Genomic DNA, 19,470 nt, shown 5'->3' with positions numbered 1-19,470 from the left:
CAATATTTTTATTTAGGATGAGTTGTATGCATTGCTTTACATAATTTTATCATGGTACCATTCTTTACACAATTTTATTGACCTACTTTTAGCTTCATAAAATATTGTTGCGTGCGTACTGGTTCGTAATGGACTGAATGCTCGCAGAATCGACGATGGTTTGATAGAATTTATTTTCCCTAATAAAATACTTAACAGTTCTGGAACTTTCCATAAATGTACTCGTACAGCTCTTCTCAGTATAATAGGACACAATCAGTATTTGGACTACTAAGAAATTTAAACGCAGCGCAATGTAAATAGCACCTAAAAAGCGAAGCTCTCACGGAGATCCCTCAGTACTCTGAAGTCTACTCTAAACTGAGAAACTGAGAACTGATACTCTCTCCGGGCTTGTATAGTTTTTTTCTCGGTCACAGAGAAATGTCTAGTATCTTCTACTTCTCGAAAACATCGGAAGGCATATACGATTAACATTACATATAAGGGCGGTTACAGTTACAGTTACACATAGGGATTAATTGCAGTTTAGCTACCAAATTTGGTGTCTTTTGGAGAGTTATCGCCAAATTTGATAACAAAAATTAGTCTCCAAATCCACTGCCATCTTGGTGATACCTCGTCAAGCTAGACTGATCTCCAAGCTCGTTAGCTAGATTGATCAATTATAGGCAATTGACAAAACTTTTTTTACTCACTGAACCTTCGAATTTCTAGTTCCGGCAACCATTACGTCAAAAAGTTAGACTAGCTGAAATTCAAGAAATCGAAGTTTAGTGTATATTCACAATATGGTCAATTAAGTAATCAGAGTGTTCTTCTGCATTACATGCTATTTTAAATTTTGAAACCTCCGTCTTTCCCTTTTTGTATCTGTTTAATGGGGTGTTTTATTTTCTTTATTCGTTAGTGTTAGTATAAATTTAGGTATTTTGCGTAATGAAACTCGAAAGGCATACGAAACCAACGTGCGCCAAGATATATATTGGCGAGAGAAAGTAAAGTTCGTGTGCAATGCAGTATATTCGATTTTCACCCTAGCTGCTTGTACTTGGGCCAAAGGTCTAAATCAAGTTAGTACTTTCTCTTTTCAGGTACGTTATTAAAGTATGTTCCTGTTGTTCTTTTTTCTTATTGCCTAAAATAGGTAAGCCTGATGATATTTAGGACTGATGAAGATTCTATGTAAGTTATCTCCTTTTCAATACTTCAGTGTTTTAATGTCCGTGAAGATTATTACTTTTTGTTACGCTTAAGTTAAGCAAAATTATCCTATTTTATTAAATAAAGATTTCGTAGTTAAAATTTTGACTTATGATTCTTTAATTAAAACTGTGCTTGAGGAAACGTACTCATTACGCCTTCAGTGCTAATGCACAACCAACAAAAGGTTATGAGACTGATTAAGTTAATAAACTTGAGAAAATTGCCTTGTGGAAATGCTTCTAAAATTGAAATTTTGTAATGTTGTAAGATTCCAGGGGCATAAAGTGTTAAAACTCGTTGTTGAAAATGCTAGTTACAAAGTTTATAAGAATAATTGTAACAAGTAATAATGCCTATTCTAAAAGAATCAATTTGTATAGAAAAGTTAACAGATGAAAATTATTCAGTGTGGAAATTTAAAATAGAACAACTTCTAATAAAAGAAGGTTTAGATGATGTTGTATTCGAAGAAAAACCGGAAACTGTTACTGATATTTGGTTAAAGAATGATCGTAAAGCTAAAGCTTTAATATGCTTAAATATTTCGGATTCGCAAATTATCCATGTGTTACATAGTAAATCTGCAAAAGAAGTTTGGCAGAAGTTAAAAATGTGTCTATGAACGTGTAAATTTAACAAATAAGTCATTTCTTCTTAGAAAACTATATTCCATTAGATATAATGAAAGTTCTAAAATGCAGGAACATATCAAAGGAGTACTAGAATTGGCTGAAAAGCTGCATAGTATAGGTGAAGAAGTTAAAGAAAATAACTTAATATCAATATTACTATGTTCTTTACCAAATTCCTATAACTCCTTAATAACTGCAATAGAAAATAAATCGGAAGCTGAATTGTCGCTAGAATATGTTAAAAATAAACTAATAGATGAGTATTGTAGACGTGTGGAAACTAGGAAAGTTCAAAAATACGATTCAGTTGCTTTAAAAAGTAAAAGCGAAAATAAATCAAAGTATGTTACACGATATTGTAATTATTGTAAGAGAAATAACCATACTATAAATGACTGTTTTCATTTAAAACGCAACGCTAGAACTTCCCCGAAAACAAATGTAAGTAACAGTAAAGTAAGAAATTGTTCTCAAAATTATAAAGTAATGCACGCCAAATAAGCAAATACGCAAAAAGTAGAAAACATAATAAAACTTAAAGAAAATAAATATCTTAAAAGTATTGAAACTGAAAATTCGCAGATTCAGTTTAATCAAGTTCTAAAAGTGGAAAATAAACATGAAAACACGCAAACGCAAGAATGGGTTATCGACTCAGGAGCCTCAACTCATATGACGAGTGATAAGAATTTTTTCTCTCAGTTAAATGACTCTAATAAACAAATAGTAATGTAGCCAATGGTGCTAAATTAAATTCTTATGGTATTGGTGAAGGATATTTTAAAGTTCAAAACTTTAAAGGGTCAGGTTACACAAATAAAAAAATTACAAAATGTATTGTATGTACCAGGTTTAGATAGTAATTTACTTTCTGTTCAATCTGTTACGAATAAAGGTTGCATTGTTACATTTGATAGTAATAAGTGTTACATAAAGCGTAACAATATACTCGTAGCCGACGGCAATGCTCAGTAAGGTTTATATAAATTGACCGTAAACTCAATTGACGAGAAAGCATACTTAGCTAATGATGTTTCATGTTCTAATACGAACTGTATACTAAAATGGCATCAAAGATTAGGCCACAGAAATATGGATGCCATAAAAACTCTTGAGAAAAATGATTTGGCAGACGGCATTTAACTTGGCAAATGCATTCATAGTGTGGAATGTTCTACTTGTGTAAAAGCGAAACTAACTGAAAAACCTTATCCCAAAACTAGTTTTAGATTTAAAAATCCACTGGATTTAGTGCACACAGATGTGCGTGGGCCAATTGAAGTCAACAGCTTAGGAGGGAAAAGATATTTCGTAACTTTCATTGATGACTATTCGCGTTATAGTCAAATTTATTTTATTACTTCAAAAGATGAAGTATTCGACAAACTTAAACAGTATGTTGCACCGACAACAAATAAATTTAGAAAGAAAATAAAGGTTCTCAGATCCGACAACGGTACAGAATACTGTAACGAAACTACTGAAAATTATTTAAAGAAACTTAGTATTTTTCATGAAACTTCGGTTCCTTATTGTCCGGCACAGAACGGCGTCGCAGAAAGGAAAAATCGCTCTTTAATAGAAATGACAAAAGCTATGCTAATAAACTCTAAATTACCGAAAGGATTCTGGGCCGAAGCAGCAGCTACTGCCGCATATCTTCAAAATAGGTTACCAACTAAAGCCACAGATAGAACACCATATGAATTGTCGAATGGTAGAAAACCAAACTTAAGTCACTTACGAGTATTTGGCTGTAAAGCATTTTATTATGTCAACAAACAAAAACGGCGTAAATTCGACAACAAAGCCGAAGAATGAATATTCGTAGGATATGATTTACGAAGTAAGGGATACAGGATTTATGTAGGTGGAAGGAAAATAATAGTAAGCAGAACTGTTAAATTTTCAGAAAACGCGTCTTTATCTGACAAACATGCAGAAAATAATGCTGCAGATTTAGAATTAATTCACTTCAATAACTCGCAAGAAGATGAAGAAAATAATGAAGAAACATCTCTTGGCGATGATTTTACAGAAAATTCAGAAAGTTCTGAAGAGTTAATTAAATGTGAAGAAAATGTAGAAAGAAGGGTTTCTAGCAGATCAACCAAAGGGGGCCCACCGGAAAGATTCTCTTATAAAGCAGAAGACGAAGAATCAATCTTACCTAAAAATAAAGATTCAGAAAGCTTTGAAGAAATTCTAAACTTACCAAAACGTGAACAAGAAGCTTGGATCAAGGCTATGCAAGAAGAAATACATCTCTAAAAGAAATTGAAACCTATACACTTACAGAATTACCACCAGGAAAACATGCAGTAGACAGCAAATGGGTGTTTAAGACAAAATATAATGAAACTGGTAAAAATATAAAATACAAAGCACACTTAGTAGCCAAAGGATTTACTCAAAAATACGGCAATGATTATGATCAAACATTTTCACCAGTAGTGAAACACACTACGATAAGAGTTTTCTTAGCATGGGCAGCGTATAATAATGCCAAGGTACATCAACTAGATGTTAAAACAGCTTTTTTGTATGGCAACTTAAATGAATAAATATATATGGAACAACCAGAAGGATTCGTGGTTCCGGAAGAAAGACATAAAGTTTGTAAATTACAGAAATCGATTTATGGTCTCAAACAAGCAGCTAGGTGCTGGAATGCAGAAATTGAAAATACATTGAAGAATCTTGGGTTCAGTCAAAGCGAAGCAGATCCGTGTCTTTTCACAAAAGTGGTTAGTGATAAAAGAATTAATTTAATAGTGTATGTTGATGACATCCTAATAAGTTCTACAGAAGAAGGACTAATTCTTCAAACAATTAATGATTTAAAGAAACGTTACCAAATAACGCATCTTGGTGAAGCTAAATATTTCTTAGGCATGGAAATAAATCACAAAGAAGATGGAAGTTATCTCTTATCACGGAAAAATAAAATAAATCAACTTGTCAAGCAATTTCAACTTGAAGAAGCGAAACCCGCTAGCACACCAATGGAAACAAACTATTACAACTTAACAAGGAAGAAAATCTCCTAACTTCAAATGATAAATTTCGCCAAGCTATTGGAAGTCTTTTGTATATATCGTCTATCACAAGACCAGATATCACAGCTTCAACTCACATACTCAGCAGAAGGTGTAATAATCCACGTCAGAAGGACTGGAATGCTGTTAAAATAATCATTAGATACTTAAACACGACAAAGAATATATCCTTACAAATTTCGTCGAGTGAAGAACCTAATATTACAGTTTATTCAGATGCTGATTGGAGACAAGATATTGAAGATAGAAAATATACATCAGGAAGTGTTATTTTATTAGGAAAAAACTGTATTTCGTGGTTTTCAAGAAAACAAACTTGTGTTTCTTTATCCTCAGCAGAATCTGAATATGTTACACTATCGCAAGCTACGCAAGAACTATTATGGCTATTAAAATTAACAGAAGATTTCAATCTACCCCAAACTCTACCGATAAAGGTATTTGAAGATAATCAGTCTACTATAAGACTTGTAGAATCTGAAAAATTCAGTTAGCGCACAAAACATATTGATACAAAAGTTCATCATATACGCGACTTGAATAACAAAGGAATAGTAAAACTTGCTTATCTTTCAACAGAGCAAATGGTTGCTGATATTATGACTAAACCAATTCCTAAAGCTAAATTTCAGTTTTGTAAGAATGAAATGCAATTGGTATGAGTTTCATTAGCAAAACAGGGGCAATGTTAGCATTAATTTAGGTATAATGAAACTCGAAAGACATACGAAACCAACGTGCGCCAAGATATATATTGGAGAGAGAAAGTAAAGTTCGTGTGCAATGCAGTATATTCGACTTTTACCCTAGCTGCTTGTACTTGGGCCAAAGGTCTAAATCAAGTTAGTACTTTCTCTTTTCAGGTACGTTGTTAAAGTATGTTCCTGTTGTTCGTTTTTCTTATTGCCTAAAATAGGTAAGCCTGATGATATTTAGGACTGATGAATATTCTATGTAAGTTATCTCCTTTTCAATACTTCAGTGTTTTAATGTCCGTGAAGATTATTACTTTTTGTTACGCTTAAGTTAAGCAAAATTATCCTATTTTATTAAATAAAGATTTCGTAGTTAAAATTTTGACTTATGATTCTTTAATTAAAACTGTGCTTGAGGAAACGTACTCATTACGACTTCAGTGCTAATGCACAACCAACAGTTAGGTGTCTAGAATTATTTTTAACTGAGGCTAACAAATATGCTTGTTTTAATCGATCTCCGGAAACACTAATGTATTTTCTCTTAATTCTCACTGTAATAATTGCCATTTCTGTCAGTCACAGGAAATGGTCCTTCATAGGGAGATTCTAATGCTTTTTTGACACAGTTCACTCTGATAAATACATGTGAACAGTAATCTAAATCTTTATGGAAAAAATAATTTCTGTTTTCTTTTACGCTGGCAATTTGGCTTTTTCGGTCATTAAAAGAATTCTCCTAGTAGCTTCAATGATACCATTTCTGCAATGAAGCAGTTAGTATGGTCACTTAGAAATGCTCGTATTCCATGGAGTATAGTTGGTAAAATTTCACTCCATTGACAGAATTATGAGCTCTAATGGCTGCTTTTAATGTTCTGTATTGTCTTTCTTCTGTCTCAGTTTTTCCGTTGCATTGTGAATAGTATAAAATATGCGCATGCTGTCAGATGGGCAATGTCAAAAAACTCAAGTTGGTAAATTTAAGAACAACTAATATTCTCAGAATGTTTTATAACGGAAGTCCTCCGGAAAAGGCAGTACGAATAACCTCAGGATGTGAAATTGGTGGAGTCCACAGGACGTCTGAGGATCAACATCTTCAGGACATCCTCACATATCCCGGGACATAGCAATCGAAATAGAACATCCTCAGGATGTTAAATTACGACGTCCTCAGGACACCTGAGAATCAACATACTTAGGATATCCTATATATGTTCCGGGATATTGTGACTTAACTAGGACATCCTGAGAATGTTCTTTGCTATGGGGGTATCAAGTTGTCTGCAATGTAATTCTTCAAATAATACCTAAACTTCTGAAAAGTTCTGATTTGAACTGATTTCCTCTGTCTATGATCACGCTGTATGGAATACCAAAGCTACAAATCCAATTTTCATAAAATGATTTTGTGATTGTTTCTGTAGTAATATTTTCTATCGGTATAACTTTCATCCAGCAAATAAAATTATCGATGCATGTTAAACAATAGTTATTCCCATTAGAGGGCGAATAGGGTACAATTATATAGATATGGACAATGCTAAATCTTTCATCAGGTTCTTTAAATGGATTGAATTTGGAATGCGTGTACCTGTTAATTTTATTTTTCTTGCAACTAATTGAAGTTTTAGCCCATTCTCTAACATCTTTCTAATATTCTTCTAAATGAACCTTAATGTTACTTAATTAAAATCTATACATGTCTCTTCACTGATGTTTTGATGCCAGGATGGCTCAAATCACGTATTTTTAAAAAAATATTCATTCGAAATGGTTGTGGTATATGAACGATCGAATATTTGGAGTTGAAACATCACAACAGATAATTTTTCCAGAGGGTAGTGGGCATTGTTCAAAAATTAAATTTTTGCTACTATTTAGTAATTCTTTTAGTTCTTTATCATTGATATATTAATCTGCAATTTTTTTATGGCCGACGTCCGAAACTGATCGAATCTGCAACAATATCGTCTTTCCCAGTTATGTGTTTCATATTTGTTAAAAACTGAGAAAAGTACTACAGCTGTCTTAATTGTCTTGGTGATGCTTTGTTATTTTTTTCTTTTAAAATGCACATATAAGTGGTTTGTAATTTGTGAATATCGTAAATTGTCGTCCTTCTAGCATATGTTTATGTTGTTTGATGGAAAGATAGACACTTAAAAGTTCCCGGTCATATGTGCTATAAGCTTTATCACTTAATTTTTTGGAATAGAATGCTATTCGTTTCCAGTCTTCGTCTTCATATTCCTGTATAACAGATCCAATTGTGAACCTTTTAAATATTCATTTAAGTAAAATGAGGTATTAGCTGCGTCTTTTAAGTATCTTCCATAAAAGTTAATCATTCCTAAAACTTTACGAACTTCGTGTAATTTTAGGAAGTTTATAAATTTTTATGGCTTGTACTTTTTCTGGAAGAGGTTTTGAGCCGTTTGGTGCTATCAATATCCTAAAAATTATAATTTGTTCACATCCGTCATTGATTTCACCTCCATCACTGATTTGATGGGTAGACCCATACTGTTAAATTGTATTAAATAGTTCCGTAAGATAGTCTTTATGCTATTCCTCAGTTTCCGATGTCATAAGATGTCATCCAAATACGCAAAAACTAAACTCTAATCCACTAAAAACTAATGAATTTTTTAAACGTGGAGGAAGCATTTCTTAAGCCAAAAATCATTACCTTAAATTCAAAAAGTCCAAATGGTTTTTGAATGGTTCAAAAAGTTCAAATGGTCTCTACTTTTTGTTTATGTTCTCCTGCTACTGGAATTTGTTAATAGGCTTTAAGTAAATCAAGTTTATAAAATATCATTTTGCCTTTTGAAATATGATGGAGGTCTTCAGTTCTGGGTAAAGGGTAGCGATCTGTTACTGTGATATATTTTAAATGGTGATAATCTCCACATGGTCTCAGAGTACTGTTTATTTCTGTGACTAAATGAAGTGGGGTTGCTCATGGTAATTTTAAAGGTCTTATAATATCTTTTCAAGCACTAAATGAAGTGGGATTGCCCATGGTAATTTTGAAGGTCTTATAATAGCTTTTCAGGTATAAAGTTGAATCCTTGTTTGGCTTTTTACAATTTTGTAGGATCTGATTGTCTTGCTTTTGAATAAAGTGGTTTGCCATTAGTAGTTGTATAATGCTAAATGTTGTGTTTTGCTTTAGAAATTAGTAAATCAGGATTTGTTATTTCTGAAAATAATGGCAATATGTTAGAAAATTTATAATTTTGCTTTAAGATGTTTAAATTTGATTTATCGGTTGATGATGTAATTTCTCTAATAATGCTCATATTAGTCAGACCATCAATTAGTTTTTGTTTCGAATATCAATCACTAAATTAAAACTGGCTAAAAATTTCTGCACCCAAAACACCTTTAGTGACTTTGGCTATGATAAATGGCCACTGAAAATCACGGCGAAGTTCCAAATCAGGAGTTAAAAATTTCGTGTTCGAAACACGGAATTTTCAGTACCATCTGCAGCATAAAGTTTTAATTCACCACTTACTTTATTATACGTGGCTGGAGTTAGACTTACATCCGCACCATTCTCAACCAAAAATTTATCCCTATTTTTTTGTCAGTTACAAAATGTCTATAACTGAATTCACGGCAATTCTTTAAATCTTCGGTACCAGAACTCTCCACTAATTCTGATTCTGCTGCTCAAACATGTTTTCCTCGTTTTTCCTATTACAAGGCGGCTTACATTTCTCAGGAAAGTGTCTTGATCCGAAAGTGAAGTCATAAATAACACAGTTTACCTTCCGGTTGTAATGCCTCAGACATTTGCATCTGCCTCTAGACAATGATTCGGTTATTTCTTTCCAGTATATTACGACTTTTTTCATTTGACTGGTGATGGATATGGAGCTCTTCAATCCGCCGTTCCAACGAAGATAACTTCTCCAGTAATTGTGAAATGGTAATTTGTAACGTGCTCGAATTCTTAAATTCAGATGAACGAGCCTCATATTACTTCAGCTTATGAATCCATGTCAAAAATCTTATCAGCCATAATCGCCAGTTTATCAGTACCTCCATTACTAAGCATCAATATCTATACCGTTAAAATCTATACACGTCTGTTTATTTGTTTATTTGTTTGTGACATTATCTACTCTGAAACGGCGAGAAGTTGAGTTTCGAGAGGGTACCCCCCCCCCGAATTTCAAAATTTCGTTGGAAGCCGTTTCGACCATTTTCATCTTTGTACGATTTTAAGCAGCCGAGATATTAATTAAAAACTCCCAAAATGCCAATTTTCGCACTTATGTTTTCCGAGTGGCAACAGTCGCTCACGCTGGATATAAAAATTTGCTTTATTTCGAAGTGTTGTCATAAGATCATAAGGTAGGTCATAATAATCATAAGGCCATCTTATATATAAAACTATAAAGTAATTTACGTTAATTACTAAATTTTTATGATTTGGAGCTTTATTATAACTTCTCGTTTCGTTAGCCTTCAGCAGAAAGCAAATCAGTCAATAGTATTTAAGGCGAGCGTTTTGAATATTTTAGAGATACAGCTTTTGGTAGTCACACTCGCAACTTTATTTTCTCTCGCTCGGCTCTGCAAGTTAGAGTTCTGACATTAGCCATTTTGCTACCCGAAATTAAATCGCGCCATTACTATTTTCTGAACCAATGCGTAGTTAAGCAATTCATTTAAGATAGTATCTATTTTCAGTTTTCTAATTAATATCAGAAAGTGGTGGAGTTTTATTGTACGCATAAGTGGTACCTTTTGTTAAATTCTGGTATATTAATAAAATAGTTTATTTAAAACTTTCATGGGACTTAGTCCTATTAACACAGATGGAGTGATAACTCGCTTGGCAGGGTCTAGAGCAGCGGTCGCCGACCGGTGGTCCGTGGAACTTTTTGATGGTCCGCAGAAAAAGTGGGACCTTATTTATATTTTTATGAAGATTCAGTTTAAAAAATGACAAGTAAGAAAAACCTATTGTGGAATATGGATTATACATTTTTTTTTTAATTTTAGCTATTACTTTTAACGAAATTCCTTCTGAATTTAGCCACTTTTTAGCTACTTTTGCAGGTGTATCTAGCGACATTTGAAAGTGAGAGTTGGCATCCATGGATATGCTGCTGTTATCAATAATAGTGCGAACTGGAACTCTCTTTCCTTTTGAATCTCAAACATATGCTATTGTGGTCTTAATAACATAGTTTTTCTCCGTGTCAATAGGTATCTTGATGGACTTTTATGAGAACCATCTGCATTCTTGTTTATAATCACATCACTGGAAGATTTCGTTTTTGTTTTGTCTAACTGTTGATCGATGGCTCCATCGCTGAATAAGCGATGATTATTATGTTTGCAATAATTAAAAATTGGCTGCATAACACTGTCAGTTTATTGATATTGCTTTGCGTTTTCCTTTCGTGAAGTTTCTTTTCACTGATATGGAAATGGGAAGTTTTCTGTGCAAGAAGGCAAGATTATTGTACTTTTCATGTATTTTTTCAATGTGAATGAAATATGTGTGGTTTGCTGATTATTATTGCATAAATGTATTTACCTTTTTTTAAATTCACATTAGTGGTCCGCCAAATATAAAATTATATATGTAGTGGTCCATGAAGTTCTAAAGGTTGACGACTGCTGGTCTGGAGGGCATTTTAGCTGCTATTACACAAAAAGGATCCTATAGAACAACTTCGAAACAGAAGGCCGCTTTGAAAATATATTATTTTTTTATATTAAACTATTTTTAAAATAAGCTTTAACCAGTAATAATTGTAAAATATGGGTTATCAAAATCTGAAATAAAATTAATTCACTAAAATTCAGTTAACTGACTGAAAATTAGTTTTAACTGAAAAATAACTAATACTTTAAGAGACTAATACTTTGAGACTAATACTTTAAGAGATAAACAGTTAGCGTCTCGTGTTTTCTAACGAAAAAATTGAAGAATTAGCGATTAAGGTTCTATTCCTGCGTTTCATTACTTTTCATGTACTTCAGATTTCATAACATGGAACCTCGATTATCCAAACTGACAGGTGCTTAGTCTATTTCGAATAATGGCTTTTTTCCCCCTAAATAAGTCACGGTCAGACTTCTTTCCATAGACAATCTTTGATTTTTTTTATTGTAGGGCAATATGGTTTTAACATTTTTCGTAACTTCTCCTCTATTAGTTACTTTAATGAACATAGAACTGAAAGAGAGTGATGTACTTAAAACGTACGTAACTTAAAAGTACTTACTTTGAAATCAAGAATACTGCTGCTAACTTAAAAGTACTTACTTTGAAATCAAGAATACTACTGAGATAAGTGCAAGAAATTTTCTAAAAGTGGTCAATAGGCAACAATGTTGGCAATGGGTCAATAGGCAACAATGTTTCTAAAGTGGTCAATAGGCAACAAAGATTTTTCAAGTGCGTGTTTGTCTTTATTGTGTCTCCAAAAATACAGATACATGAGAATCAAACAAATTACGGCTAATATCGTAAACGCATATACCTTTTAAAATATAAGCAGTTTATTTTGGTTCATATTACTTTAAGAGAAAATTTTATTTCTCTTTGTACGCATTTTTCCTAAACAATGAAAAAATCGATTTCGGACTCAATTAATTAATATTAGTATTTTTCATCGTTTCGATTATCTAGATTTTTATTATAATAGAATACTTATATGTTATACTTAATGTTTACATATATACATTATAGAAATGTTAATGTAGCAATTCATATAAGAGAAAGACAAAATGTATAGAATTAAAGTCCACTAAAAGGGGCAACTGTGTAACTAGAAAGTACAAATTAAAAAATATTTGAAGCGAAAATTTGGAAAGCAAAACTGAAATAAAATATAAAAATTAAATAATAATTATTAAATATGAAATATTAAATAATAAATAAGAGATAGCAGTTGATAATTCTTTGCCAAAGAGCAACTGAACGAATTATCCATCAGAGCGATGTTTTTGAATTATGTCTAAATGAATTGTAAAAGATAATAGTTAAAGAACTTTTTTTAAATTTAAAATAAAAGTAACTAATGAGAATATATCTATAAAAAATTTTAAGTTTTTTTTCAGATGAAAAACTTCAAGAAATTTCGAAAGGCAGTCACAAAGCTATAAATTGCCCGACACGACTGAAATGAAAATATGTAAATAATATATACAAAGTTACTAAGAAAAGAAAGGCAATAAATCAAAATTTTGAAAAATAAGAAAGAAAAGGTTTCAGTTTTTTAAAAATTAACAGTTGTGAAGGAAAAAGAGATTTAGTTTGTGTCTTCCGTTTAGACAGTTTACTACTCTTGGCTGATATGAATTCTAAATAATTTATCTCTTACTTGCTTAATTAATTTTGCAAAGTTAATAATATTTATTAATTAAATATTCAGTTTTCTATCTTTATATATATATATACGCACAAATATATATATACATTGGCAAAATTTTTTTTACATTTTTTATTGGGAGATTTAGTGGTTTTAAATTTCATTTCTTTTACGTCTTTGTAGTTTTGGTTCAAACTTTTTTACTATTTTGTCTCTTTGGAAAACAAGAAACTGGAAAACAAAAGAATAAATCCTAAGAGACAATGCGAAAAATGGAAAGAGGGAAAAGAACACTAAAAATGCAAAATGAGCTAAGTGATAGATTTTAAAATGAATTTCAAAAGCAAATATTAATTCATACATTGTTTTTAAAAGGCAAATTACAAGATATCTCTCTCTGAAATACTTTTTTATGAATTTTTACTTACCACCGAAAGTCAGTGCGACTAAAACAAAAACGATTGAATTCAATAGCATTCTTACTTAGACTGTTGAGTGTGGCAATGTCGTACAGAAATGCTTCTTTAGTATTCATTCTCTGTTCTTCATGCGTGAAACTTTCCCTAGGCAGTCTAAGCTAATCCCTCGTAAAGGGAAAATTCTAAAATAGAACCTGATTAATTTTTCCTAACCGTGATCACTGTCTTTAAAAGAAACGTAAAATAATTTTAATGTAGTTGCAAACTGTAATACCATAATAGAAATAATTTGCGGAATGTTTTTATTTACTATTAGGTAGTGCCTATGCATCTTTTTTCTTCTTATTATTATTAAAATTTAGCAGAATTTGGATTAAAATATTACTGGGTATTAAAATTTTACTCTGTTTTAGATACTCGAGAAAACTCTAAAGCTTTTTATACGTCTTTTGTCGATAAAATTTATAACTATGAGAAACTTCTAAATATACAAATAATATGTCGCATTAACTAATGCTGTAATAAAAGGAAAATATTATAAATCTGACAATAAATATGTATTATAATTGATAAAATATTAAAGCTTACGTCATATATGCTCACTTAATATTATGTGCTTCGGTTATCTGTACCTTCGGTTATCATTAATATGAGCGCAGGTAAGCAGAAAGCAGAGATAAATCAGAACTAGTCCTATAACACTGTAATTAATGTGAACGTACTTAATCTAAGCATAAATAAATAGCAAGGGGAAATTCCTATTTTGAGATTACACTTCGATAAATATTTTAACTATTTGAAACTTTGAAAATTAAGCAATATTTTTTAAACATTTAAAAAAAGTAAAAGCAATAAAAAAAAATCTAAAGCTTTCAGATTTTTCTGTTACGCCCAAAAGGGCGTTTTTTAGCGTTTTGTGTGTTACCTTTATTTATTAAATATCATGTTCTTTGCACTTAAATCACATAAAATTCAATTTAACAGCAATAACACAAAATACTTAAAAACAGCCAAACTGCATATCTTTAGAATTTCTGATACACAGTCTCGCGCACTGAAGATAAAAATGTTTTTTTCCGTACAGTGTTGCCATTGCTCGCTTTTTACTTCCTTGTGCGATATAAAAAAGAAATATTGTATTCTGAAGAGATTTTTCGTGGCCGTCTGTACCTACGTATGGATGAATGTATCTCGCATAACTCAAAAAGGAATAGTCTCAGAACGTTAAAATTTTGTATATAGGACTGCTACAATATGTACATGTGCCCCTCCCATTTTAGTTGCAATCGGCCGCACCAAAAGTATATATATATTCACTCTGTTACTCGGCTCAGTGAGCTCAGTTTCTTTATTTTTATATGTTTGTAAATTGCGCATTTTTTTGCTTTAAAAAATGATTGAATTATGTTGTTCTGGTTAAGATTTTTATGCCTTTGCTTAACCTGCATGCAATAACTGTGGAATTATCAAAAATATAAAAGTTTTTTAAGTGCTGCTAAGCCTAATTTTTGATTACCATAGGAGCCATATTTGTTTACATTTTAATCTTAGCAGAATAGTGGATTTGTTGCCAATCTAGAGAACCTAAACTTCGCAACAATAAAGTAACGTCTTCTTTTATCATTGCGAATTAAATTTATCTAATTCATTTTGGAATTGTCACTTAAGTTATTAGCTGTTTTTGCGTAGAAACTGTAATTTTAATTGTAAGTTTTTTTAATTGTTTTAATTGTACTTGGTATTTTATGTTTTTCTATATCTTTCAATTTTTAATGAAAAAATTTAGAATTTTTATGTATTTTTGCCTTGCCGCGAAGTGAGAACTGAATTAATTAGTATCACATAGGCATTAGATAAGCGAGGCTGAATCGTCTGTGAAAAACTGTTTCTTTTTTATTTGTTTAATTTCTTTTACACATCGTTTTAGAGTTATTAAAATTTTCGAATAGAACTTATGGTACTTCTTCAGAAGATATAATTTTTGTGCACTCTGAGTTATAAAATGAATGAGATGTAACGCTGTTAAGTGAACCTAGCGCCGAAGTGTCGCTATGGTAAATAAATATAATGTACTTTAAGAGTTCATATCGTTAATTGTTAATTCAACATGTTAAATGAAATGCAGGAAAATTGCGCACAATTTAATATTCCGTACAAGGAAGTCACGTGGTGTACACATTAGATTTCCTCGCCTTAGCAGCCATGTTTGTTTAAATTTGAAAATTAGCACCTTCGACTGAGACGAAAAGTGAACTTTTAGTTTTGTGCACCGAAAAATCTGTCTTCTTGCCTGCTGGCCGAATTGTTTGTTTTTGCGTAGAAACTGTAATTTTAATTGTAAAAATTGTTTTCTTAATTGTTTTAACTGTATTTGGTGTTTTATGTTGCGCCAGAGTGTCGCTATGGTAAATAAATATAGTGAATTTTAAAGCATGCATTTATTCTTTTGGGGTTTATGCGCTATCGACGAAGTATATTTAATTCAATTGAATAAGTTTAAATGAAATGCAGGAAGAATTGCGTATAATTTAATATTCTGACAATAAAAAATAGACATTAAAAAATTCCGAAATTTCAAATTCGGTCTTCCAGGTATCCATATTCGGTTGGTGAACTACGTAATTCAAAATTGGATGGCTCCAAGTACAGTTGTTTTTTCACAGTGCGAGAAACATTCATGCATTCAGGCAAATTCTACATTATTTAGTTTATTTATCAACGCAAATTGCCAAAATGAAATTAATAGCCCTTCTGTGCTAACGCCCTTTGGGCTAAAATTAAAATACATAAAATATTACAAAATGTATAAAAAATTATTATACCAATTACGGAACATAATAACATTAGGAATAGCTTTTATAATTTATTATAAATTTCAAAGATCTTTTTAAAGTATATATAAATTACGAGTAATTTTTATCAATTGTAAGTATATCATAAATTATAGTAAGTATATCATAAATTACGAGTAATTTTTATCAATTGTTTACATTATTTAATAATATAATTGTTCACGTTATTAAGTTAAATAAATGTTTAAATTATTAAAGACTATATTTATTATTTTTTAACTGTTCAGTTTTTGTAATTATTAACATGGTTGTTAAGTCTGAAAGATCAATTACCGATTTTATGCTTTGCGAAATGGTAAAACTCTAAGAATCAGCTAGCTTTCTTTCGTGCAATGGCAAAATTTCTTTGATAATTTTTTTTTTTTACTTTGATTAAAAAGAATTTGTTGTAATATCCTAGATAGATTTTCTTGAAAGTTAAAATACTAAATTGTGTAGCGACTATTCGCTGAGTTCTTGTCAAGTAAGTAACAAGGTCAAAGAAGGGTTAAATTTACTGTTTAGTCCACTTAAAATAAGTTAACAGATGGCCTTTTCTTGGAGTTAAATGAGCCTTCCGTTGGTTTTTAACTCAACATAGAAATTAAGGTATGAATCCAATACTACCTAAAATCAACCAGCCGAAGCTGCAAAGAATTAACTAATGGAGTTGGCCCTTATTTAAGATCACCGGCTTATACTAGCAGGCACGTAACAATACAGCCGAATAACACTAAGTTTAGACTGACAGCAGCAACAGCGTGGCAGGAAACAGAGAGCAGAATACGCCCTTCTACCGAACATCGGACATCGCTGGTGGTTCTTGAGGCATCAATAGCTTGAAGTTTAGACTTCTAGTTGGCGCTGTGCTCTAAGGCCTTTGGCTGGGAATAGAAGAATAAGCGCTATTGAGCGACTTAGATTAGTATCTAAGTAAAACAAACATGAAAATGTTATTTGCTATATGGAAAATGCATAATAAAATTGAAACTTAATAAACATAGATGAAGTAAATTATATATCAAGAAATTGTATTCTTGCGATGAAAATTACTTGCCAAGCGATGACATGCGAAATTACTTGCCATACGATTTTTGAAAATTACTTTCCAAGTTTAAATGCGCTAATACTAGAATAAAGAAAATGCGTTGAGAGTAATAATATGGGTTGAAGTAAAGTACAACAAACTCTTATTCCAGGTTTGGAGAATTCAAAACAAAAGTCCTAATATTTTTCCATTTTTAATCACAGTCTTTAGTCTAATATCTATTACTTTGATGAGATTTATTAATTATGAGCAGGAAGAAAACGAGGTTATTGTGCTTTTGGCCTGCGTTGGCGAAGTTTAATATGCAGGGTTATGATGACGAGGACGCATGAATGGATGCATAATTATTGGATCATAGTTTGCGAGTTGTGCTGTACGATGATGTTCTGAATTTTGTTCACTTCTGAAGAAATTATGCGCGGTCATCAGTAAATAATCTTGGGCATGAGGAATTTTTAAATCCTGATGTATCTGTTGATATCTGACAAACCACATTGAATTTGTTAGGCTTCTAAGGATTTTATTTTGGAGGACAATGATCTTGCGACGATAATATTTTGGCGCGGGGCCCAAGACGGAGCTGCATAAAAAAGTATTGGCCGAATTAGCGCTAGATATAAAGTTCTTTTAATATTGACATTCAATTTTGATTTTCTCCCTATTAAACTGTATATCGACATGAAGGCGGCGTTGGCTTTGTATAAAAGCTATTTGGCTGGGAATATTTAAAACCTATTTGGTTAATTTAAAATCTATTTGGCTGGGAACCTACTTATTTGTTTAAAACCTATTTAAACCAAAAGTGGTTCTGGGAGATCATTTATATATAAATTACAAAACGTCGGTGCAAGTACCGATCCTTTAGCGACGCCAGCTTTGAGATATTTTTCTTTTGACGATTCTTGCCCTACTCTGACCTGAAAAGTTCGTTTTTTTTATATATGAACTGATTAATCTGATAATTCCTTGAGGTATTCTTAATGAAATCATTTTGTAAATTAAACCGGTATGCCAGATCCGAACAAAAGCTTTTCTATATCTAAAAAGCAGGCTGCTATGCATGATTTATTAGTAATGGCTTCTCCTATTGTTTCAATGACGTTTAAAATTTGCGTAGTAGCTGAATGTTCGTGTCTCAAGCCGAACTGATTGTTTTTGATGATATTATTTTTCGAAATATAATCGTTGAGTTATACCCGGATAACGTTTTCAAACATCTTGCCAAGACATGGTAATAAGCATATTGGGCGATAACTGGTAGGATTTTTAAGATCTTTGTTGGGTTTCCGGAAGGTGATAATAACTGAGTGCTTTCATTGCTGTGGAAAGTGCGATTTTCTTATACATGCATTGATGATATTCACAATTAGAATTTTGCATTTGCGTGGAAGTTCTTTGATAGTTTTATTTGAAATTCCTTCATAGCCGCGTGCTTTTTTTATATTCAGATTTTTGGTGATTTGTTGAATTTCTTGAGGTGAGGTGGGGAAAATAATTTGATCGCTATGAGTTTCTAAGTGTTGCTTGACTTCTAAATCGATTTCTTCTTCATGCTGTGGGCTTTCGATGATATGTAGAATAAATGTTTATTCTAAAACGTCAGCAAACACATTTGCCATACCCTTTTCGGTATATGTGATAGAATTAATATACTGAAGTAACCGTTGGTTCTAAGAGACCCTTCTACCGAAATGACCCAGACATCAGTTTAAAGATTCATTTCTACCTCATTTACATAAAACATAAGCCTGAAAACTCATTCTGGCAGGGAAACGAGAAAGTAAAGGAAAGGCCCTTTCCAATAGTTATTATTATTATTTTTTTTTCTTTAAATAAAAATAACTATTGGAAAATTGAAATACACCTTACACCATTTTTACTCATATGTATATTAAGTGTATTATAAACAAAATTTTAAATCCTTTTATCCAAATTTAAATAAAACCTCAGATTTTCGGAAGACGAGCAAAAGAAGAGTTTTATTGATTTTTATTAAAAAAGGAAATCACTTAGACTGCAGAAAATGACCCAATGGCATCAAACATTTCTTACATAAAACATTCCAATTATAGAATGAACTTTAAAAGAAATCTCGTAAAATAAGATTTCTTCCGAGAACGTATACTTTGCAATACATTCAAAGCAGAAATCCAGAAAAATTGAGATTTTTGAATGATTCAAACATATACGAATTACTAATTTAACAACTATCAATAAATTAATAAATA

The 19,470-nt window shown here is 31.6% G+C and overlaps 1 protein-coding gene across 1 annotated transcript in view; it reads right to left on the bottom strand.

Annotated features, from left to right (window-relative positions):
* Positions 1–13,498, bottom strand: part of LOC118184400 (uncharacterized) — a 53,476-nt gene extending 39,978 nt beyond the window's left edge. Inside the window, exon 1 of the mRNA XM_085818423.1 lies at positions 13,373–13,498. Coding sequence (XP_085674549.1) covers positions 13,373–13,421 — 49 coding nt within the window. The 5' untranslated portion in view covers positions 13,422–13,498. The remainder of the gene's footprint in view (positions 1–13,372) is intronic.
* Positions 13,499–19,470: the final 5,972 nt, after the last annotated feature.

Source organism: Stegodyphus dumicola, chromosome 6 (assembly GCF_044657685.1).
Source record: "Stegodyphus dumicola isolate Sdum_Otavi_A_Nest chromosome 6, ASM4465768v1".
Lineage (NCBI taxonomy): Eukaryota > Metazoa > Arthropoda > Arachnida > Araneae > Eresidae > Stegodyphus > Stegodyphus dumicola.
Note: the sequence above shows the minus strand (reverse complement) of the source record. Positions and strands in the feature narration are given on the sequence as shown.